The 24,011-nt window shown below is 44.1% G+C and overlaps 1 protein-coding gene across 10 annotated transcripts in view; it reads right to left on the bottom strand.

Moving 5' to 3' along the window:
* The window catches only part of STOX2 (storkhead box 2), a 264,144-nt gene that overhangs the window by 8,359 nt on the left and 231,774 nt on the right, over positions 1 to 24,011 (bottom strand). For 7 of the 10 annotated variants that reach the window (XM_072775924.1, XM_072775925.1, XM_072775923.1 and 4 more), the window contains 2 exons: positions 12,683 to 12,835; positions 3,426 to 5,691 (listed from right to left, as the gene is read on the bottom strand). In XM_072775924.1, the coding sequence (XP_072632025.1) occupies positions 3,426 to 5,691; positions 12,683 to 12,815 (2,399 nt within the window). In that variant the 5' untranslated portion in view covers positions 12,816 to 12,835. Of the gene's footprint in view, positions 1 to 3,421; positions 5,692 to 7,817; positions 7,891 to 12,682; positions 12,836 to 17,535; positions 17,642 to 24,011 lie in introns of those variants that run through there. The other 3 variants (XM_072775928.1, XM_072775926.1, XM_072775922.1) reach the window with 3 other exon arrangements.

Raw genomic sequence — 24,011 nt, 5'->3', positions numbered from 1 at the left:
CTCTACCTACTCACAGAGTGATTGTGAAGAAGTAAGCACTGAATCTGTACACTAAAAAGCTAGTTACATCATAATTACTTCAGTTGTACATCTGGCATCTAACATCTGGCAACTACTATGAGTTGGTGTCAAAATCCATACATTACTAATGACATCTTTTCTTTAGAAAAATGCATCTTAAGGTCCAAAGGATCTTAAACCAGCTTAAACCTTTGAAGCCCACTTTTGAGGTGCTGGCTTCATATTCGTCAAGTACCTGCTGTATGCCAGGCACTGTGCACACTCATCACTGCAAGAGATCATCTACGTTGGGAGCTGTCTGTGCTCTAAGATGCCTCTGACTGCCTTTGGCCAGAACCATTAATAATGATAAATATATACAGCACTCCGCTTCCTCCAAAGGATCTATTTCATTACTGCTGTAATAACAAGTGCAGGGTGTGACATTCATAATGAGGGTTCTGGGTGTGATGATGCTAGCGGAGACAGAGCCATTAGCAGTAAAAATATTCCTCAAATTTGGAAGTTCTTACTCTCTTGAAAAAGAAACCCAATGGGGTGCAGCCTTAAAAAATAAGATGTCAGGATTTTAGAAGAAGAAGTGAACCAAGCCACTGTGCTGTTCACCCTGGATGCACGTGCTCCCTTGGCCCCGCACTCCGACAGCACATGCTCGTGTGCTACATTAAACAGACCCGTCCCTGACAGCTTCATTACCTCTGCTTTTCACACTGTGTCTTTCAACCAGTTTTTGGCCTCATATTTGGAATCTCAGGATTTTCAGGTCAAGATTTCTCCTTTTCAATATTACATCTCATTATCATAGTTGAAGCTTCTACTCTTTTTCCCTTCACAAAACCCTTTAGCTCCCAACGAAATGAACTTAGGAATTCGGGAATGTGGCTGAACATGACTTCAGAGCCAGCACTGAAAGCTGGGAGTGTGGAGATCACCTTTCTTGGTCTCTGCTGTTGCTGTTGTTGTTGGATCTTAGTTTCTCAGTGGAATATGTACTGAAAGATTTGAATAAATTGCCCACTTGAGGTTTTTGTATCTCACCCCAGTGGAGAGGTAGCAGCCGGGTGATGCTATTTGGTTAAAATACTCCTCATGCTGGAGCCTAAAACTCCCTATAACTCAAATATTCTCCTTCATAGGCTGTCCTCACGCCTCGGAAAACAACTTAGCTGATTCACTGAGGTGTACCGAAAACACAGTTTAAAAACCAGTTGTGACCTGACTTCTAACCAGAGGATATTAAATATGAGAGGGCCAAAATTAGGAATTGTTCTGTAGATTATCTAACAGCATGAAATTTATGGGTGATCTATGAATTCCTGTAGAGAAAACTCTACCTAACAGTAGTGGACAGACCCGTAGCTAAATGTAAGAAAGCTGTCTTGCCTCAGAACGATCTTACCTCCTACCATGACAAAGCGTTTAGCCTTAAGTACATCATTAAAGAAATGAAAATAAAACTTACTTCAAGGAATAATCTCATTCATAAATTCTGCATCCCAAATTTAGAGATAAAATCATACATTCTGTGGTAAGACTGGTTCAACTATTTCACGAGTATTTGTGTTTATTTGCCCCCAAACAAACAAATGGAAACATTCAATAGCATGTGGTGGTAGGCTGTTGAGTTAGAACCCATTGAACTACTCTCAATGTCTCCTTAGCGATTATGTCTGGAGGAGTGCAGTCTTTCCTCTGTGGGGGTGCAGGGGCCGAGAAGGCACAGTGCTAGGTCAGAAACTGTGGTGCGAAGAGCACTGGGCAAGCAGAGTCTATATAATAAGAAACAGTCGAACACAAGGTACAGGCAAATAAACCACACCCTCTGTAAGTGATGGTTTGAACGTCTACCATCAATTATAGACCTTCAATTATGCCTCTCTGGTATCCACTGTTAGAAATTCAAGAGAAAAAAAAAGAGAGAGAAGAGGGAAATAGAAAGAAAAGGACATATAAAATAACTGGTAAATAAATTAAGATTTGAGGCTAGCGTTTAAAAAATATTTAGCAAAAGTTATTTTGTAGAAAAGTCATTCCAACAGGTAGGCCAGTCATTTTTAGACTGAGTGCCATGGCTCCCAGAGGTCAATGTGGACTCCTTGAGGGACAAGCAGAGTAGATGTGGGGCTCCTGGCCTCACATCCACTTTAGCCAGGGCACCACCTCTGTGGTTTGTTTAGACATTAGACTCCCACACATGTGTTAACTTGGAAAAAAAGGTTACGCAGCAAAAATCATCATCATCATAATCAAAAACTAGCTCTTTAAGACATAAAAGCCTAATATGGGACAAATTAATGATTCCCGATTCTGATTAGGCATGCTCTGTCCCCAAATTATCCAGAGATAAAGTGAGATGATCACAACAGAACTAAGTTTCATTCTTAATAATTAAAATACGTGAAGTATAGAATCATATCTGGGTACTTGTTAAAATTATAAGTATCGGAGAATCTTGGGAATCGCAGCTAATGAGAAATGTCCACCTCTCAAGAGTATTTCTGCATCTCAGAGTCACCAATCTGGAGTAGAATTTAGAAGGAGAATTAGGTCCTAAGTTGCCCTTTGAGGAGAAGGAAGAATTAAGGAAGAGAAAAGGAAGTTCCATAGACTCTCTTTTGCTTTCTTAACCCCTGAACCACTTGAGCACTCTGGACATGACCATTAGGCATTGCACACTCTCTGCTGTTAACCCTTTGCTGAATTACCAGCTATGATTAGAGCCCCTTAATAGGTTGTGTCAGTTCTGCAGGGGGAGAGAGTTGAGTGCGGACACAGGCTTTGATCTAATGGGACACAGGCCCCTCACTGTTCTGTGAGAGACACAACGTTCCATTCCTCTGTGGATGTGAAGTGTGGGAGAAGGTGGGGGTGGGGTGGGGAGCACACAGAGTAGGGACTGCAAAGGCAACAAGCATCTAGATCCCCTGGAAAGGTGTTGACATCTGCTATTCCCACTAAAAGGACCTGTCCTTGATTCAATCAATTTATACCCAAGCCCTATCCAACCCCAACTGACTACTGACCACTCATTCTACTCAAAAAGTTACTATTTTAGAGGACCTAAAAAAACCCCTTCTTTTATCAGCATGGTGGCAATATAAACACAGAAGAAAAATCCTGGAAAATGTTGGTCCTAGTTAGATTGGCCTGATGCAAGTTTGAGGGAGGGAGCCAACCCACCAGTCCAGATTGGTGATCTCTACAGCTGCAGAAACATTTGTTTCAATTCCTGAAAAAGAAGTTAGAAACAGGTTGTTAACAGTACAACTCATACAACCCTTAACCCGCATCCACAGAATTAAGACTGTGAAATCAGAAACTTTTCAAGTTGTTCGTATAAAGCCCCAGGCCCCGATAGGTGTGTGCGTGTGTGTGCATGTGCACGCAGAGATGCCTCTCCCTACCGTGGGGAGTTGAATCCACTGTCCACAGTGATGCTGCTACTGTCTATGCTGTCGAGGCGTGCCGAGTGGGTGGCTCTCTGGTTGCTGCCACTGTCGGTCTCTTTTGGGGCAAGGAGGGTGAGGTTCTTTTCAAATTTCCTCTGTAAGTCTCTTTCCTTCTCCCTCTCAAGGAGCCACTGCATGGTGCCTACGTCATCTCTGTTTTTTTCCTCGTCCGTGTTTTTGTTCGCCCCTTCCTCGGAGTCGTCGTCGTCCGAGACATTGTAATAGTCAAAAGAGGCTTCTTGGTTCCCCCCTGACTCCTGCTGACGCTGGGAACCAGGCATGGCTGCTGCCACCGAGGTCCCCAGGGGCGGCTCCAGTTTCTCGCATCGGCCTGGCAGTGCGTCGGCAGGTGTCTTCGGGAGAGATTTGAGGAGGGACAGGCTCGATTTGTGGTAGCTGTTTACAGACAAGGTGCTGTGAAGAGGTTTGAACAGTGTGTCTTTGCTGAATATTTCTTTCCTCTTGTCCAGGCTGCTGGGCTCGGCGCCGTGGTGCTGGATGAGGCGTCCATTGGCAATCCCTTCTGCCACCGCGCCCGAGGCAGCTGGGCCCCCACCTGGCCCTTTTGGTGACTCCTCCTTGTGCCCTACAGGCTCTCTGGAAGAATGTGGGGCCTGCCTATCAGACAGAGGCAGCTTTTTCACCCCTTCCGCCAGAGTCAGAGTGTCATGATCCTCTTTGTTTTTTCCCAGAGGTGATGGCGCCGTGAGGACCGTCTCACTGGAGGTGTTGCACTGGAAATAGTCATCTGTCGCTGTTTTTGTTGGACAAGAGCTGAGTTCCCCGTAGGGCGGCAAACTCTCAGGTGGTTTGCCTGGCTCCAAAAGGCTACAAGCACTGGAAGGCTCCTTGCTGCCACTGACGATTTCTGGAATACACACCTCTTTATAGCTTGTGGATGAAACATGAGCCCTTTGATGACCAATTGTTTGTGCAGGCCTTAAAGTACTGTCGTCAATGTAGGATTGGCTGGGGGTTTGGTCATCTTGGCTACAGCCTTCAGCCAGGTCTTCAGGTGTCCCTAGAGAAGAAGCACCCAGAGGGCCCTTTGAGTTATCCATTGATCTGGATCTCTCCTTGGCTTTGCTCGATCTCTCATTCCTGGACCTTCGGTCCTGGGTATGGCTGTGGCTTCGGTGCACTTTTGAGTGGGAGCTTCCCCTGGAAGGTTCAGGAAAAGGCATCTCAGTTCTCCTTTTGGCCAGTTCTCCAGACACATCCCATTCTGGTGTCATGGGGAAATGAGACTCAATCACGTTCGTGTTGCTATGCATGATGAAGTTATCTCCCTTGTGTTCAATGATGAAGCAGCCCTCCCTGGGTGCCCTGGTAAGAGGGTCACAAAAGTCATACTCTCTGTCACCTGGGATATCCAGATGAGAACCATCCGAAGGGTCTCCTTTAGACACTCGTGTCTTGCTGTGTGACCGAGACTTTCCATGGGACTTCCGATGAGTCCTACTTTTTTTACTTCTTCCACTATGATGGGCAGAGGACCCGGCTTTACTCCGATGTGCTTTTTCTTCTTCAAGTTTCTTCATTAGTGCAGTGTGCCTCATGACATTTTCCACAGTCAAGTCCGGGTTAATACGCCTAATGATTTCCATTTCGACTTCCCTAGGGATGGTAGTTGGTGTGTCTTCATCTCGCAGGGGCCACTCCTCAGGAGGAAACTGGGCAGAGAAGTTGGCGAGCTGTTTGGTCTTGTCTTTTTTAAAACTTAGCCGGAATAACTTGAGTCCGAATTTTTTGGACTGCTTTTCACTATCTTTAGGTTTTGAGAGAGTTTCTGTCTTGTAAGAAAAGTTTACAGTACTTTTGCTCTTTTCAGTGGGTGGCACCTGGCATAGTGAAGGAGGGCAATAGGGGTCTTTGCAGTCCTTGGCAGGTTTTCTCTGCAGAGTGGAAGCATGCATGCTGTGCATGTCTTCTCTGCAGCAGTGGCAAGAGTCGCAGTGGTTTCTGGGCAATGTTCTTTCCCTGACGCAGCCTGAGGCAGAGGGCGTTATGGTTCCAGGCTGTGGAGAGGTACACTGAGACCTGTCAGGTATCCTCTCGTCCAAATGGTACCATTTACTGTTAGTTCTTATGAGAGAAGGAGTAATGAAATAAGTCTGTGGGGTCACGATGAAATAGCCATCCGGAGTTGGGTAGATCTTCCTCTCCCGCACCAGCGTGTTCAGCGTGTGCCGTAGAATTTCTTGGCTTGGGGTGGGAACACCTAAAACCAAAGGGAACACAGACTCATGAGAATGTAGAAGGAACTTATTGCCAGTTCCCGATTTTTCAGAATGTGCTATGAACTCAATGTTTGTACCCCCAACCCAATATCCCTACGTGCAAATCCTAATCCTTGATGTGAGGGCCTTTGGGAGGTGACTAGGTTTAGAGGAGTTCCTGAGTGTGAGGCCCTCATGATGTACCCTCATAAGAAGAGGAAGAAACCGGAGCTCCCCACCTACTCCCACCCCAGCCCTACTGCCATGTGAGGATATGGCCATCTTCAAGCCAGCAAGAGGGCCCCTCACTAGACACCAAATCTGCAGGTGCCTTGATCTCAGAGCTTCCAGCCTCTAGGACTATGAGAATTAAATGTCTGTTGCTTCAGCCATCCAATCCATGGGATTTTGTTACAGCAGCCCAAACTAGGACAAGACAAAATCCTGTTAATTTTGCCAAGCTTCAAAGTATTATTGCACCACAAGTCAGCAGGACTCAGAGGTATTCAGGAAGAGACTTGGAAGCTAGGTGCGGCAAGGCTGGTACTGTTGTCATGAGGCCTTTTACTGAACTGAGCCATCAAAGGCAGAGTATTTTTAAAGGAAAGGGAAGTGAAAGATGTTTTGCATGATGTCATATACATTTACAAAATAGCCCTTCTCAGTACAAAAAACTAGGGACACTGGGTTGAAACAGCTGTCTTGGCATTCAAAAGCAAAACAGAAAGCATACAGAGGCCACTGTACCCTAGAAGCTATTCTATACACTCATTTTTCAAGATTAAGCTTACTTAATAAACTAAATTTTGTAAGTTACATAAAAGAGCAATTAGACTTGACCATGGCTGATGATGCACCCTCCAATTCAGAAATCATCAATTTTGAAAGTGACTACAGTAGTGGTAATATTCAAGTAAGAACATTCTCCTTCTTGGACTAAGTCAGCAGGATGGAGGTAGTTTTTCTGCCTCATAACCAGACAGCCCTAATAAATACACCTGTGAAATCTCAGATGCTCTACGTCTGTCTGGTCACTGAGTCTGAAGCTGCCATACTCGCTAGAATAGAAATTCCAGAAGAAAATGACAGATACTTCCCGGCACAGTGACAGATACTGTTTTCAAAGGGTTTTGTGTGCATGCTTATGCTTTGTCTTTCTGAAGAGACAGAACGAAGAGTATAAATTCTTAAGAGAGTACAAACTCTTCAGGTAATAGGGCATTTACTTATTTCTTAGGTATTCTCCATCCCTCGTTGCCATGCACACTGAGGATGGTAGTACTGACTAGTTGGATCCCAATGATACAATTTGGAAGTAGGTCCAAGTAGGCTGAAATCATACTGCCAATGTTCAACCGTGTCTGACCCACAAAATGGCAATTTCACGTGATTCAACCCAACACAGTTAAGGCAGTGTCACATGGAGACTGAAAGCCTCCATCCGAGAGCCACACTGCTGGATTCAAACCCCAGCTCCATCACTTTTAGCTTGTGGTAGTGGGTGAATTATGCAACCCTCGCCCCCCATGCCATTCCTCCATTTAAATCTAACCCGCCAAATCTCAGAATATGATCTTGTTTGGAGCCAGGGTCTTTTCAGAGATAAGTTAAACTGAGGTCTTCAGGGTGGGCTCTACTCCAACATGACCAGTGCCCTTGTAAAGAGGGGGAATTGGATGGAGAGACAGGCACAGAGAGATGACAGTGTGGAGAAACGTTGGTAGAAAATGTCCATCCACCAGCCAAGGAGCACAGTCTGGAAGGGTTTCTTCCCTCAAAGACCTCAGAAGGAACCAACCAACTGTGCAGATACCTTGATTTTGTAGAGTGAGCCTCCTGAACCATAAGACTACAAATTTCTGTTGATTAAGCTCCCTGTACTTTGTGAGGGCTGTGCTAGAAAACTAATACAGCTGGTATCGCCTTAGGCAACTTAACTAACACCTCTGTGGGCCTCTGTTCACAGTCGTCAGCAGGTGGATGATAACAGCACGTACCCTCATAGGGTAGTCTTGAGTTTAAATGAGCTTCAAGTCTGTAGAGCTGTGCCTGACATTTAGCGGGGCTCTAGAAACATTAGCTATGAATAGTCTCAACTTTGGGGCAGGACCCATGGAAACCAGATTACCTTCAGAGAACATCGTGTAGCAACGTAGAACAGCAGGGTAAACTAAGTTTAGGCTCTCGCAGTCCTTCCAAAACTACAAAAGTGGGATACGAAAGCATTAGTAACGGCCTGGGAAAGAGTCCATGCATGTGACGTGCCCTGCCCATCCATCTGTGTTACCATCTTCAGAAGGCATCCTTCTTGGCCGAGCTGGGAAAGGTAACATTGCTTATGCATAATGTCCTGTGTAGTATAATTACTTAATTTTTGAGCTGCATCCTTTCCCTTTAGTCTAGGGCTCTCCTCGAGACATGTACGGGGTTTTTTGTGCAAATGGCTTCAAGGCTGGTATAATAACAATTTTTAAAATTGTTATGATAGTTTCTGCACAAAATGAACTCTAATGGAACTAGTGATACAACCCAAGCCACATATATGAAAGTCCTGAGTGCTGTCAAAAAAAAAAAAAAAGACATGCCTGCACCTAAGAGAAGCAAATTAAAAAAGATTCTATAGCCTCCTCACAACCAGGGCCTTCTGCTAAACAAGTTTGGGAGCACCATTCACACAGACTACCACTCCCAAGATGAGACACACTAGGCACACTGCAGCCTCACAGGGGATGCCCACTGGGGTTGCGTGGCACAGCATTGCGGGTGGCCAACCCAGACCAAAACTAACTGTATCTTACTCACACGGTAGCATGCCTGCAATCCATACTGTAAGAGAAACAAGTTCTTCAGAAAAAGCGGTAAGGCTCATTTCTCAGAATTCATGATTGACCAGTTTACTCTGTTGCTGTAGTAAAGGCAAGCTGAGGTATAATGCAGAAAAACAGCTAGTACTACACACAGAATTTGCTGACTGTAGGCCTTCCAAGTGCTGATCCCAGAAAACTCAGGAACCTATGCAGAATCATGACTACGGTGTCGTCGTGTTTATTTGCCATTAAGAGTATGTGCTTGGATTGTTCCCAACTGAAGGAGTAAGAACAAGTTTCCAAGGAGAATTTACATTTAAAGTTTTCAAGTTTATCAGTCCAACAATGTTTAATTTGAAAAAACAAGCTAGAAACATTCCCTGTCCAATCCACTTTCCACCCTTCCACTTGTGAGTTTTCAAAGCTTTGTGAGTCACTGATACCTAGCGTGATTATTTTATTATGAAGCCCTCGTAGAATGACTGGTATTTTCAGCTGTCTCTGAAATCCAGACTTCCATGAGAAATCTGCAGGGCTCACCTGGAAAAAGAGATGGTTGTGATGGGTATTTTCAATGTTTTGCACATTCCACCACTTCAGATTCTATTCCCAAAGTTCACCACAAATTTGGATTTTGAGTGCTTAAAGAACAAAGATATGTCCAAATTGGGCCGAAACCTAACTTCTCTCCTTTTCCACGCCTTTACATCTTTCCAAAGCAAAAACAGATACCTAAAAACACTGTATGACAACAGGATACTACTTAGACTTGCATATCTCTTTAATCCCGCAAAACTGACAACCATGGGAACAGATAGCACTTGCACACATTCTAGATGTTAAGCATTTCGGACAGAAACTTTGAGTGGGCTTCTTTGGATTATTTCTTCTCGTGTGTGAAGAACACTGGCTGAGGGAGATTTCTGCAAGAACTGATCTAAAGAGATGAGTTGGGAGGTAGAACATGGGGTATATAACATTAACATTCTCTAGTAAATTCGAAAACCAACTTCGACCCCATTAGCAACTCTTCTGAGGGTCAGATTTCCTCTCAGGAAGACCCAACTGTAACAACTTAACAAGTACTAGTCTGACTTAAATGATCATTCTTGATGGACGGATGATGAGTACTTACTTAGCTGAGAAGCAAGTATTTACTCTTTTTATACCTTTAAAAAAAATTCTTGTTTCTGTAATGGAAACTGGTACACAAAAGTGGTTTTTCAAAATTCAACCAATATAGGAAAATGATAAAAGGGTTCACATTTCAGGATGTCAGACATTCTCACAAGATGGCTTTTCACTAAAAAACTTTTTTTAGACTATGGATGTCCAGAGCAGTAATAAAGGCCAAAATCTAGACTATGCTTTTTATTTATACATTGGCATTAAATATGAGAGTTCAAATATTTTAATAATATTTGGCTAGACTTCAAAACTTTATTTTCAAACAGTAAGCTTTAAAAAAGTAAATAGTCTAAAAAAAAAGTAGTCTTACCTTAAGAAAACAAAAAAACCCATAAATATGATATTTAAATCCCTCCAGAGTTTTAGCACTGTCACTGAAAATACATTTTCAAATAGAATTTGAAAGTATCAAGTTTCTAAATTGTTTTGTTCTGAAGCTTAAATGCTAGCAAAAGAAAGGAAGGACGTCCAAGGAAGGAAAGAAAAGAAAGGAGGGAGATAAGGAAGGAAGAAGGAAGACAGGCAGGAAATAACCTCATTTTATGAGATACTAGTTTAAAATATGGAGGTATTGCTGAACAAAGCTTTAAATCATTACTACCATACCGTAAACCTGTGGCTGGCACACTTTTTCTGTAAAGAGCCAGAAAGTAACTACTTTGTGAGCCATATGATCTCCCAGCTGCAACTACTCGATTCTGTAACTGCAGCATAAGCAACCAAAGACAATACATAAATAGGCAAGACTGTGTTCCAATAAAACTTTATTTACAAGCACAAGTGGTGGGCCACACTTAGCCTGAAGCCATAGTTTGCCCACCTGTCCCCTAGACTCAGGTCTGTAGAGTGTTCTCCACCCCCACCACCCCACCCCGGCAACTGGGGTAGACCAGTTAGTCATCAGTGTCACAAAGATGAAAAAGGTTAGGTTCGCTCCTCTCAGTCCATCTGACGAGGCCTTGAGATCTAGGCTCACTTAACATAAAAGCTAGTAAGCAGTTGTTCTTCTAAGCACAAGTGACCTATGAATTTCTCTCTAAAGTATCCCAACTTAGTGATACTGTAATCAGCTGCTTGGCAATTTACTATTTCATTTTGCTATTTTCCACAATTGACTATTACATACTTGCCCTCTGTTCTTCCCATTCTCTATTTTATAGCCCAGTGATGGGAGAGATGTAACCAATTTTGGAAGAGCTATGTGATCTCTCATGAAGCTACTAAAAATAGAGGGATTTTAAAAGCTGCTGGGCATTTGATGTCAGAAGTGGCTAACCAGATATAAGGCCAACCAGACATACCCAACCAGATATAATGTCTTTCTTCACAAGGGCATTACGTCTATGAACAACATCAGTCTCCTTAGATCGCTCTCACCTGGGACTCTGATTATCTTACTAATGAAAGGAAAAGGGTTTGCCTGGAAGGTAACAAAGAAAGGCAATCAGTGAAGAATATTCAGAGATAATATTAGAAAATTTAAGGCAATTTGTAGGTTGCAAAGGTGGATTTTGTGTTAGAGTTTTTCAACAGTATATATAATTTCAAAACATGTTAATTAGAAAACTGAAGAAGAGAGAAAAATATCACTGGGAGAGAAATATGAAGTTCCTTTGGGGCAAAAGGAAAAGTGGTGAGACTCAGGATGGTAGATGAGTGTTTAGTTTAGAAGTAGTCCCATGGGTTGGGTGCATTTTCCTATACTTTGACCTTAAATTTGCCAGGTTTGCTTTGGCCAATGAAATATTAGTGGGTATGGCGTGACCACAGGGCTGAAGAGCCCTTGTACAACCAGGCTTATTCTCTTGTGCCTCTGTCAACCCAGTGAGCAGAAATAGGCCTCTACTTGTCTCTTTTCTCAAAAAGGATGGGGTACAGGTGGAGCAGAGCCACCTGGGCAGGTCCAGTCTGGATCAGCTGACTCTCGGAGAACCCACAGACAACCTGAGCTAAATAAATGGTCGTTTCTGGATACCACTGACTTTCTGCGATTGTTACCCAGCATTTGGGTAGCAAAAGCTAATGGATACAGCCTCTAGTTTCTGTTTACCAAGGTCTCTTCTAGGTTGCATGAAAACTTGTGTCAAGGGTTCATGTTTAATGCAAGCATAGGTTGAGTCCAAGCCAAGCTGGCAAACTAGTGGCCCAGTGATGTGTTTTATTTGACTTGCATGTCACTGGCACACATGTTAACATGTGTACACACACACACACACACACACACCCCACACAACGGCCAATAGTTAAGGAAGTCTACAGATTTCACATAAAACTGAATTTTTAGGTTCTCCTGAAGAAAGTAGGAGATTTACAACTCTCCATTTTTTGCAGGGGAGGGGGTGGCAATACACTGAAGCTGAGTAGTGGGCTGCCTCTCTTGAGGTAGCCCATGCAGTCTTTAGCTTATCACTGTTCCTAACATCTTCTGGCATTGGAGGCACCAAATGCCATTCATGCATTGATAGGCAGTTGGCCTACTTTCTTCTTTTTATAATATTTAAGAGAAAAGGAAACATTTTATTTTTTTAAATGGGATCTTAGCTAATTTATCAAATAGCATATTACTACAACTCATCAAGCCATGACCCAAGCATTCAAGATGTATTTCTTTTTGACATTACTGTCACTTTAGTGTAAACCCTTGGGACGAAAATTTTCTGACATGCTCCCATGAATCATGATGTTCATATATTTCGAGAAGGTTATGTTGAGGTTGAACAGAACCTTGGTAGTTTTTGCCAGAATTCTTTATGGATTCTGATTCAATTTCCTCTTCTCGGTCCCAATTAAAAAACTATTACAGCATTACGTGAAGACAGCAAATTATTTTTGAAGAGGTGCCTTGACTTTTAATTACAGAACTGAGAAAAGTTTCCAGTTTCCAAAGAGTTTTTTTTTTTTTCTTACTACATTTAAATGGCTGGAACAGTCCATGTGAAGGCTTAGAACAACCAGAACACACCTCTATTTGGAAAGTGCTACATTCCTTTCCCATTACCTGGGAAACACGTGGTCAGGTGCTCCATCAGTGCTTCTTGGGTGACAGGTTTTCTTGCAGAGTTCATTGCCGAGATGGCCAAGCAAAGGATTTCCCCAAGCGGGATAAACTGAGATTGACTGATGGGAGACATGCTGATTGGTGACACATCACCTGCAGAAAGACAATTTTTTCAAGTAAGCGGTTCATTCAAGACCCGGCCTTTCGCCACACACACGCACACACGCGCACACACGCCCCCTCCATGACTCTTGCCTGTTCCCTGTATTATGAACATGACCCACCCTGAAAACAGCAGTTTGTTACGGCCACAGTCAATGCCACTCAAGTGGAAAGACATCCACAGAGCGGTGGAAGCTCCAACTGCCTCGACAAGTAGAACCTGCCTTGAAAACCTGAGATCTCACTGAAACCGACTTACTACCAAAAGGCGTACAGCACGAGACTAAAAACTGAACTCTGACTTTATTAACTTGCAGCTGGTTTATTTAATAACTGCCATTCTCATCTCTACAAATGCACTTGTGCAGAGACTTGATTCATTCATCTGAATACTCAGTGCCCTTTATGTGTCAGGCATTTGCTGGGGGCCTGGGATTTACTTGGGAAAGAGAGTCATCTCCCCTCCCCAAAACATCCCTGCTCTCGAGGAGCTTCAATTTAAGTGGAGGAGACAGAGGGGTAGACCAGAGTTCCCAGTTCACCAGAGAAGGCTGCACGGCCGACACTAGGGCAGAGAGGAGCAGGTGGTGGTGCAGCACCTGGGGGTGAGGGTGGGACTTAGAAGCAGAAGTGAGAAGCTTCCCTGAGGATGTGCAGCCTGAATCCAGTGCTGCAGGAGTGTGCCTGGTGGCTGGGAGGTGGGGGGGGTGGGGAGGCAGTGGGACCTGCAGGCAGATGTTTGCAGGGAGTAGAAGAGAAGGAGCACAGGTACGTAGGGACAACCATGAGGGAAGAGCTGAGTGCCCCCGGCCTTCATCCTATGAGGGATGGCGAACCACAGAAGGAATTTCAGGAATGACAAAGTCAAATGTGAACTTCAGAAACGGGAGGGACTGCAGGGAGCAGCAGAGAGCAGATCACCATCCGCAAGGGACTGTGGCCACCTGCCCGCATCTGCCCTGCTCGGCAGAGGCAGGCCAGCCTGAAGACCCCGCAGCGAGGGAGGCCGCCAAGGGCTCCCCAAGAGCGTCAGCATGCAATGTGAGGGTCTGTCTTCGTGTCTGTGATCTTTATGTCACGCTGTGGTGTTTTCACGCTATGTTCCAAGGACTCCCAGAATTCCCTGGAAGGACTTCTGGGGTGCGGGTAGGGGTGGAGGCCTCGGCAGAGGGAGAGGCTGCAGGAGCAGGAGAGTCTGACCCTGACACCTGGGGGGCCACCTGTTTCATACACAGGGGCTCTGTAAGGTTTCACCTAAAAAAAAAAGGCCCTACAGAAAGAGGGTGAAGTTACCAGCCAAGCAGAATGTCCGTGAGCTTCGGAGCTTATTTCCCACACATATTTGCATAATCTCTCCTTTTTTGTTTCCTAAGCATGATTTCTATCTCATAGTAAACTACCCTGGCTGGCCAGACCCAGACTCGGGTCCACCTCTGGCAGGAGCAACATCGTCCTGGGATGGCACCAAGGGGCTCTGGGGTGGACCAGCCTCCCCACTGTCGGGACACCGAAAGCTGTGCCTAGCCATGGTCCCTGGCTTGCTGGGGGCCCAGAGGCCCTTGGAGAAGGAACCTCAATGTGCTTTGATGGACTAGATGGGAAAAGCTTTGATGGATGAAACCAGGCCAACAGGGCCTGGGAATGAAAACCACTGGTGTGTGTGTGTGTGTGTGTGTGTAGTCTGACCAGCATGCAGATGAAGGGGCCAGACCGGAGCAAGACCTGAGGGCAAGACCCCAGGCCCAGACCCCAGGGCCAGACCTCAGGGCAAGACCTCAGGCCCAGACTCCAGGGCCAGGCCTCAGGGCAAGACCCCAGGACCAGACCTCAGGGCCAGACCTCAGGGCAAGACCCCAGGCCCAGACCCCAGGGCCAAAGGCTGGAGCCCAACACCTCCCACAAAACCTGGTTCAGTTCAGTGCTTCCCTCTCTCCTGCCTCACCCGGGGCCCCAGTCCGTTCTGCTGTGGCTCCATGCTCTGCAAGATGGGGGTGAGAAGAGCAATTTTCTCAGTGGTCAGAGGGAGGGGGAAAGTATCCAAACCCAGAACAAGAGAGGAACAGCAAAAGGCAGGAACTGACCTCACTTAGGACCCACAAACTTCGGGGGCCCATGGGTTAGAAATATCATAAAGAGAGGCCTCTTGCAAACATGTGGTGGGATGGCGGTGGGTCGAAGTGAGACCATGGCATTTTGGCTGTCACTGGGGATGTGAGTTGCATCCACTGGCTGGTAAAGCTCCATTCATACTGGTGAGTCAAAAATGACCGAATTATGTGGGCTGGGACCATCTCAGTGGGCAAGGGTGCTACTGCCTAGAGCCACGTATCTTTTTAAGCCTGCCGTACCCTCAGTTAAAACAATCTACTTGGAAAGCCTCATGTGCAACAGATGAAGAGGGGCGGCGGCTGGGTGCACTGGCCGTGGGAGTTTGGAGCTGTCCCTGTTCAGATCTCTCCTCCCTACATGGCCCTCTAGCTCAGCCACAGCCACTGGAAAGTTCTCTTCTGGAAATCTTTCTTCCTCCCTCCACCGTCTACAGGAGAGGAAGGGGACACTGAGGCTGGGTTCTTGATGAGTTGTCATGTTAGCTCCATGGACCTCAAAGTCACTTGGGACAATTTTAAAAATGGGATGGAAAGGCAGATGGGGTCGGTGGGCTACGGGGCGGTCAAGGTGCAGCACCTTTGGACTCGTGTACCATTCGCAAGTTGAACACCGTCTTGAGATTTGTCTTCTGTGATTAAGGACTTCTCAGAAGACCAAGGTTACAAAACGACTAAAATATGATTCGTTTTAACCACAGTTCTACTTTCTAATTTTGTGTAGGTTACGGGAACTTGGGCCCTCTGTAGAAGAGAAAGGACCGCTAGCAAAACTAACCACTCCGGTTGAGGCCATGCTTGTCCTTATGCTTTTAGATGAAATTATTTGTTTGTTTGAACTGCCATCTCCTAAGTTTATTTCTTTATGTTCATCGCTGCCAACTACAAGAGCCAGCATGCTTTAAGTGTGTCTGAGTTGCATTTGTTTTGGAAACGCTCAGTTTCGCCATGATGAGTATGTGCAATAACTTTTAACTCAGGATATAGAACAGAATGGAATTTGGATGCTCCAAGTGACTACCTCGTCGTCTTGTTTTTATACTGCACTAAGGTAAGTTATTTTCCACTCCTCTCTGGTCCCCAATGCCACTGGCAATCCTTGTCTACACTGTGCCCAGATGCTCCCCAGGTGGACTCCTCCACTCCACCTTCAGTGCTTACCCCTCCTCCAAAGCACCGTCCTCTCTCCTGACCCACTGGAACGGCTTGATGACTGTCACTTTCCCTCCAACCCAACACTGCCTTCTCCACAGAGAAGCCAGATCTTAGAAGAACAGAAAACATGCAACCTCCCTGCATGAAGTCCTATGGTGAGCACCCGCTGCACCCAGAAAGAAAGTGGAATGCTTCCCAGGCCTGCAGTGGTCCCCAGGGTCTGTCCAGCCATGTCTGGGACCATCACCCTACTGCTCCTCACCCCCTCCCTCTTCCACACTCACAACTTCCTCTGTTCTTTGAACAAGACAAGCTTTTTCTCAACTCAGGGCCTCTGCATTTATTGAGCTTCTGGGAGGCTCCATGCACAGACCTCTGCTGGACTGGCTTCTCCTTTGAGTCTCAATTTAAACGGGACTTCCTCAAGGAGCCCTGTCCTGACCACCTGATCCAGTGCTGCTCCAGCGCTCCAGGGACACTCCCCTTGTTCCCCGAGTGTGAGATGTGGTTTATAAAAAAATACATACTTGCTCTCTATCACCATTCCTTGCACAGAGCTCCTAAAACCCCCTTGAGGAATTTCCTTAAGTGATGAGAGAGATTAAGTTATCTTTTGTTATGTTAATAAGGTGGCTTTTGGACTAAGGATGGGGGTGCTGGTGGCCTGGAGGACTAACTCTGTGAGTACTGGGTTGGGACTTGCCATCCTCCTCCCCAACCTCCAGGGAGGGGAGAGAGGTGGCAGGTTGAATCAGGCGCCAGTGGCCAATGATTTAATTAGTTGCATTTATGTAATGAAGCCTCCATAAAAACCCAAAGGATGGGGTTCAGAGAGCTTCCAGGCTGGTGAACACACGGGGATTTGGGGAGAGTGGTGTGCTCAGAGAGTAGGGAAGCTGAGCCTCTTCCCTGTACTCAGCCCTATGCAACTCTTCCATGTGGCTGTTCCTGAGTTGAATCCTTGTAGAATAACCTGGCACTCTAATAAGTAAAACGTTTATCTGAGTTCTATGAGCTGCTCTAGCAAGTTAATCAAGTCCAAGGAGGAAGCCATGGAAACCTCCAATTTATAACCAGTCAGAAGCACACGTGACAGCTTGGGCTTTCCATTGGCTTGGAAGAGGGGCAGTCTTATAGGAGGGAGCCAACTCATAGCTACTTGGTGTTATTCTGAGCTGCCGTAATTCGTATTGTTCTTAAAAAAAAAAAAAGGGAGGGTAAATAGTTTTATATAAGCTTTATTTTCTTATAAACTTCCATTTAAGTACTGTCCTCAGGGAACATTGGTCAAATCCAAAATAATTCAGATAAAACCTGTGGGATCTGATGTTATCTCTGGGTAGAGGGTATCAGAAATCAGCCAAATTGTAGGCTTGTGCTTGAGAACTGCTTGGTGCTGTGGAAAAACCACACACACACACACACACACACCTGAATTGGTACGAGAATCTAAGCCAAGTTACTGTCTTCACACTCTGAATGTATGCATGCGTGTCTGTGTTTACTGGTTTCCTGTCTGTCTCACCCACTTGACCATAAGTTCTGCAAAAGAAGAACACATGAATGCTACCCTCTGACTACATTCCCAGTGCCTAGAATAATGTTATGCGAGACACCCAGTAAATGTATGTTGAATGAATGAATGAATAAATGAATCAGAAAGAGGGAGAGAGAAAGAAAAAAGAAAGAAATGAAGAAAGAAAAGAAAAGAAGAAAAGAAAAGAATAGAAAAGAAAAGAAAAGAAAAGAAAAGAAAAGAAAAGAAAAGAAAAGAAAAGAAAAAAGAAAAGAAAATCCAAAATATCTTTGGAACTTCTCAGGATATTTTTAAGGATTGTGACTTTTTTTTTTTTTAAGATTTTATTTATTTATTCATGAGAGACACTGAGAGAGAGAGAGAGAGAGAGAGAGAGAGAGAGAGGCAGAGACATAGGCAGAGGGAGAAACGGGCTCCATGCAGGAAGCCCGATGTGGGACTCGATCCCAGGGCTCCAGGATCACAACCTGGGCTGAAGGCGGCGCCAAACTGCTGAGCCACCTGGGCTGCCCAGGATTGTGACTTTTTGTACATATTTGCTAAATAATTGTAAAACAAATAAAATAACAAGAGACCAAATATACTCAACCAGGCAATTTCTAAGACTCCCTCTATTAGTTTCATCAACAGTGAACCAAAACACAGCAGTTACCATAGAAAAATAATTATATATTAAATGAGGTTCAGGATGTGCATTTAAGATCTATATTAAAGGAATCATAAATATCTTTTAATACAATACATTATTCAAATTTACCGTGATTTTCTATGGATCTTTTATATAGCACCTGCTTAATGAGCCAGCTAGTCACTTAAAATACTAGAAAATTCAGGGCGCCTGGGTGGCTGAGTTGGTTAAGCGTCTGACTCTTGATTTCAGCTCAGGTCATGCTCTCAGGGTTGTGAGCTTTAGCCCTGTGTCAGGCTCCATCTCGCTTGAGATTCTCTGTCTCTCCTTCAGCCCCTCCCCCCTCCCCCCGCCCCCGATTGCACACCCTCTCTCTGTCAATCTCTCTCAAAATAAAGAAATGGAATATTATTAAAAATGCCAGAGAATTTTTCCAACAACTCGACCACATTTAGAGTCAAAGAAGAAAACAAGGGAATGGAAATACTGCTAAAATATTATTGGTCACCGTAACCTACAGAAACTACCATATTGTGTATAAACTATGAATTGTTGTTTGTCTGTAACTTATGGGATGGAGTTCTCTATTGTCAGGATTAGTTCTGAATGCATTCATAAAGACAACTCATAGCTACTTTGCAGGCTAGCCATTTTTTTCTGGACCACCCCAACTCTGTCCTGTGGTTCTAAAAAGAAGGGGTAAATAGGTTTTATGGCAGCTTTGTTTTCTTACAAATATCCATTTAAGTACAGGTCCGTAGGGAACATTTGTCAAATCCAAAATAATTCAGACAAAACCAAGCACAGTGCCTTGGACAGAGTAAGCATTCCATAAATTTCTGGTAAGTAAATATAAAATCTGAGAAGGCAAAAGAAAAGATGCCAGTTGTGAGCAAGCCTTTTGGATTTTAAGTGCATTTAACATTAAACTTCAAATGCCTCCGTCAACATTTGGACGTTACTTTTATTTGAGGTACTGGTCAGCTGAGAAGCAGGAGGGCAGAGGGAAGCACCCAGTGCCTTGCAGAGAGGAGCGTGGGGAGCCCAGCGGAGGCAGGAGAGAGGGCATGCGAGCAGGAAGCAGGGGGCACTGGGGGGGCTGGGCACACCTGGGCAGAGCTGGAGCACACTGGGGGTGGGATGGCATGGCGAGGGACACAGATGTGGACCGGAGGCTTAGATCCAATTCTTGATGTTGAAGGGGAACCTTTGCATGTGTTTGTACAGTGGAACGATGTGACATGTTGGTGTTAAGAAAGCCACTCTTGTGCAAATGTGGGAAACAGGGGTAACCGTGACAATCATGCAGGCAGTTGACAAGGAGGGTCTGGGGCAACAGGCAGAAATGATGCACATGCCGACTTCCTCTGTCCTGTATTGTGTCTACTGCTACTTACTTCCATCTCAGAAATATCTTCGTCACGAACATCCATTTTTACTATCAAAACCCCTCTCTCTCTTTTTCCTTCCAACATTTGGCCAGTTCCTTTACTTGGAATTATTTCAAAAAAAAAAAAAAATTCCCCCTGACATAATTCATCCTTTCAAGAAATACATTTGAGAGCCTGTTAAATATTCAATACCTTTAGGCACTCACGTTGCAAAATGGGTCCTATCTTGGTTCTATTTGTGTGCCAAAAAAACAAAACAAAAAAGTACCGTAATATAGCTCTGTTCTTTATAAATGCCATTTTTTTTTCAGTCATTAAGTTCTCTGTACTCTCCAACCTCTGCATATGCATGAGGGCAACACAGCTCCTAAGATGAGATGACTTTTGCAACAATTTACACCCATCTCTTCCCAGATGATATTTGCAGCTTTCCAAAAGATACCTAGCTAGGAAAGCAAACATAAATCTATTTCCTTCCATCTTAAAGTACCCATCTTCATACAACTCCATAAGAAAAGGACAGCCAAAATTTTCCTAGGAGAACTACATCGTAATAAACTACGGCCTTGAAAGTACCCCAAAGCCTATCTTCTATGTGAGCTTTCTTTAAATAACCCCCCCTTTTTTTTTCAAGCACCAGCATTAGTGTTAAATTATCCTGTTTTCCTGTTTATTTTGAAATACTAGTTCTTGCTGTGAATGTCAATGTGGGCTATACTCCGGATTAAAGAGTTACTTACCTTTGACCCTAGTGAAGTTCATGAAGTTCAGAGCAACCTACTTGCCAACACAGTTCTAAAGGCTGTACTAATTTATAATTGGGAAATTCCCGACATATAAAGGTGTTCCGGAGATATTTTGATAAGTGCCCGGTCTCTCGTAACAAAATACAATTACCACTCTGCATCTGTTCCCTCATCTGTAAAATGAGGGTTTGGAAATGATGTCAAAGATTTCTTCAGGCTCTCATTGATTCTATGGTTCTAGATCAATGCAGCAGAATTCTGGCATAAAAGCATAATAGGGTACTCACGTGTGGCTCTATTTCCATCTTGCTGGAGAAACTATTTTAATACTCAATCCAGTCTGAAAAAAGTAGGCCTTACTTTTCAAAAAAGAAGAGCAAAACATAGTGGCCATTAATCTCTTCCCTTGTAATAAAGGCCTCATCGTTGAACTCTTTCTTTTTTTTTTTTCTTTTTTTTTTTTTTTTTCCGTTGAACTCTTTCTAATTCAAAGTCTTGCTCAGCTTTGCTCCTTAGGACTACAGTGTGCCTGTTTTTGTTCTCTCTGTTGCCAAAATTAACACTAAAGTTAAAATTATACATGCCAATAAAATTACCACATGCAGTAGATACTGTGACTCATAAAAATGGTCAAACATGCCTATAAAATGTACAGTGGGCACAGTGGCAATCCGACTGTATTCCTTTCAATAAACCGTTCACAGAACTCCGGACATGCCAAGTTTTATCTGAAACACCCTGGAGCCTGGGGAAATTGTAAGCTCTCTGAGGTTAAGTGAACAGTGTCTCTGATGCAGAGCATCCAACAGACCCTGTGTTTTACAATGTAGTTCAATTTATTAACCCTAATTTTATGTATATGTGGTGTTTGGTTCTTTTAACAGATGGTTTACACAATATTTTTTAAGGAGCTGTTCTAGAAGAACACATATTCCCCTCCCATACCCTCTCCAGCGAGACAGCAACCCCCTGGCAGAAGGGCAGAGCGAACTGCTCCCATGAACTCACACGCTGCCACACTTTACACAGCTTTCCCTTAAAACCACATTACTATGCTTGGCTTTCAAATGTTTCTGTTTGAAATCTAAAAGGTAACAGCATTGCAAAAGGGCCCCTTTACCAGTTTTCTATATGTCTGATTTACATGCCACTGATTTCAGAAGTTTAAGGCCGAGCTTTTATGGCGATAGTTGATGGCAGTAAAGATGACGCTTTTTTTTTTTTTTTTAAAGAGGGATGTTAGAACATTTAGAAATTCTACAACAGCTTTTCTAAGTTGGCGTGGTGCTTTATTTCGATACGTGATAGGTCTCATAAAAAAGGTCCAATTCCTAAACTATTGTTTGAATAAACTGTCCGAATTCAAGAGAAATGTAAATGAGGGGCTCCCGTTAGTAATACCAAAGTTAATGGTGTCTGCTGCCTAGGTCTTTACTAAGAAACTTCACATGAGAGTAAACAACAGCAATCACGGTGGCACACAGCGTGCATACGTGCCCGCGAGCACACCCACAAATGGGTTAAGGCCACCACATCCCCTGAATCTTTCTGGTTTGCAGTCTAATGCATAGACATGCAGCCACCAGGTATAATGACAAATCAATCAGTTCACTGGTTTATAAAAGAAACCCATTGCCTCCCTCAGTCCACAAGCTTTCATCGCTCCTGTTACTGAGATTTGACTACTGATTTAAAAAAAATTGTCATAGGATAAGCAGAGATGGACAAGCCAGAGAGGGTAGAGAATGTGGTAGAGGAGGGCAACCAATGGACAGTGATGGCTGAGAACCCCCCAAGTAGGGGGCTGCTGTCACCATCACCAGGGATGACCACCGACACCTAATCATAACCAGCTAATGCTGCTGGACCATTCTGCTCCTACAACAGATTTGTAGCTGAAAAGTTAGGATGGGAATATGAGCCATCAGGCCAATTATATGCTTCAGTAACTTACACCTTGGGTCAGGCTCCACGTTATCACCCAAGTGCGGTGTGTGTTAGGCACTATAAAATAAAACCTAGCAGTGTGCTATTCACAAGCAGGCACTCAAATGTTTTGTTGAATACCCAGCACATACAGACAAGGCAAAGTAAGACCCTGCTCACTGCCAGATGTTTCCATCACCAGCTGCCCCCTTTGCTGTCTAGACCCGCATTCAGGGCTAAGGTACAGCCATTTACCACCAGGGATACAACCATGATGACACATCAGCCTTAGTTGACAACAATTAATAAGACTTCTCAGATGTCACTCGGCCTGTGAGGCACCTGGCCGGCCGAGTCCTGTGTCTGCCACCTCTTTGCTAGAAGTACATCACGCAAGTCAGAATCGACATGCCTCTTTTAAGCTAACACATACTTCTCTTCCATCTCTATACTGTATGAACCCAGCCTAACACCAGAGCCATATTAGATGCTCCAATTTCCACCGATGATATTTCTCAATGACAACTTAATACGTCAGTCTAACATCTCCAGGGTCATTCGCTTCCACTGTTTATGAGTTAGAATCACCACAGCTGTTCCTTAGCCTCTGTACTCCCTGCTTCACCCGTTCAGGTATCACAACCAGACTGTGACTGATTTCTCTACAATGCAATTATACCAGAACAAGAAGGCCTAATTAAATACAGTTCGAATATATGTAAATGCTGACAGTTCCCAAATTACAGCAAAATTATACCGAATGACTGCTACCAACTCTCCAACAACTGAACACTCTACTACCCCTTCCAACGGCCATGGAGGCTATTATGAAATAACACTTAAGAGTCTACGGGGATGAAGCAGTGCAGAGGCGAGAGGACACACGCAGAGAACACTCCCGATTCACTGTGCCAACAAGGATCTTTTCTCTCCAAAGTCTGGCATCACCAGACAGGGGCTTAGGCCATGGACTCTGCAGCCAACACTGTAGGTTCAGAGCCCAGGTCTGCTCCTCATTAGTTGTATGATTTGAAGCAAATTATTTAATTTGGGGGGGGGGTCGCGATTTCTTCTTCAGTAAAGGGCACAAAATGATGTCCACCCACAGAGTTGAAGAGATTAAAGGAGATAGGGATGTTGAATACTTATGCTGTCCCTGGAATAAAAAAATATCCAACAAATAGTATTACAATTACCTTCCCTGAGCCTATTTAAATGTGTTCAATTTACTTTTTCATGGTGTTTGAATTTCTACCAATAGGAAAATCACTGGGACCTAAAAATAAACCTTTTTTTTTTTTTTAAACAAAACTGAGACATCTGCAAGAAGGCTAAAAGGGCAATAGTCTTTGTTACTCTAGTATGAATTAGTTAAATCACATGGCTTACCTCTTCATTCTTAAATGTGAGCATGAGCACTGAGCGAATGGAACAGTTTGGGAAGCAGAAAAGTTAAGATACATATATATGTAAACATATAGCATTTGGCATGTAATACTGGCCTAGGGGAGAATGGTCTGAAAGCAAACAGGAAGCATACATAACACAGGGACTTTGGAGAGAGGAGGGCACCAAAAATTGGGAAATTGTGTGGATAGAGAGGTCATAGGAACACCAAAGAAAGTTGGCCTATTTCAAAATTTTGGCCGGGCCAATCTCTTCCCCGAGAATGGAAACTT

Source organism: Canis lupus, chromosome 15 (assembly GCF_048164855.1).
Source record: "Canis lupus baileyi chromosome 15, mCanLup2.hap1, whole genome shotgun sequence".
Classification (NCBI taxonomy): Eukaryota; Metazoa; Chordata; class Mammalia; order Carnivora; family Canidae; genus Canis; species Canis lupus.
Note: the sequence above shows the minus strand (reverse complement) of the source record. Positions and strands in the feature narration are given on the sequence as shown.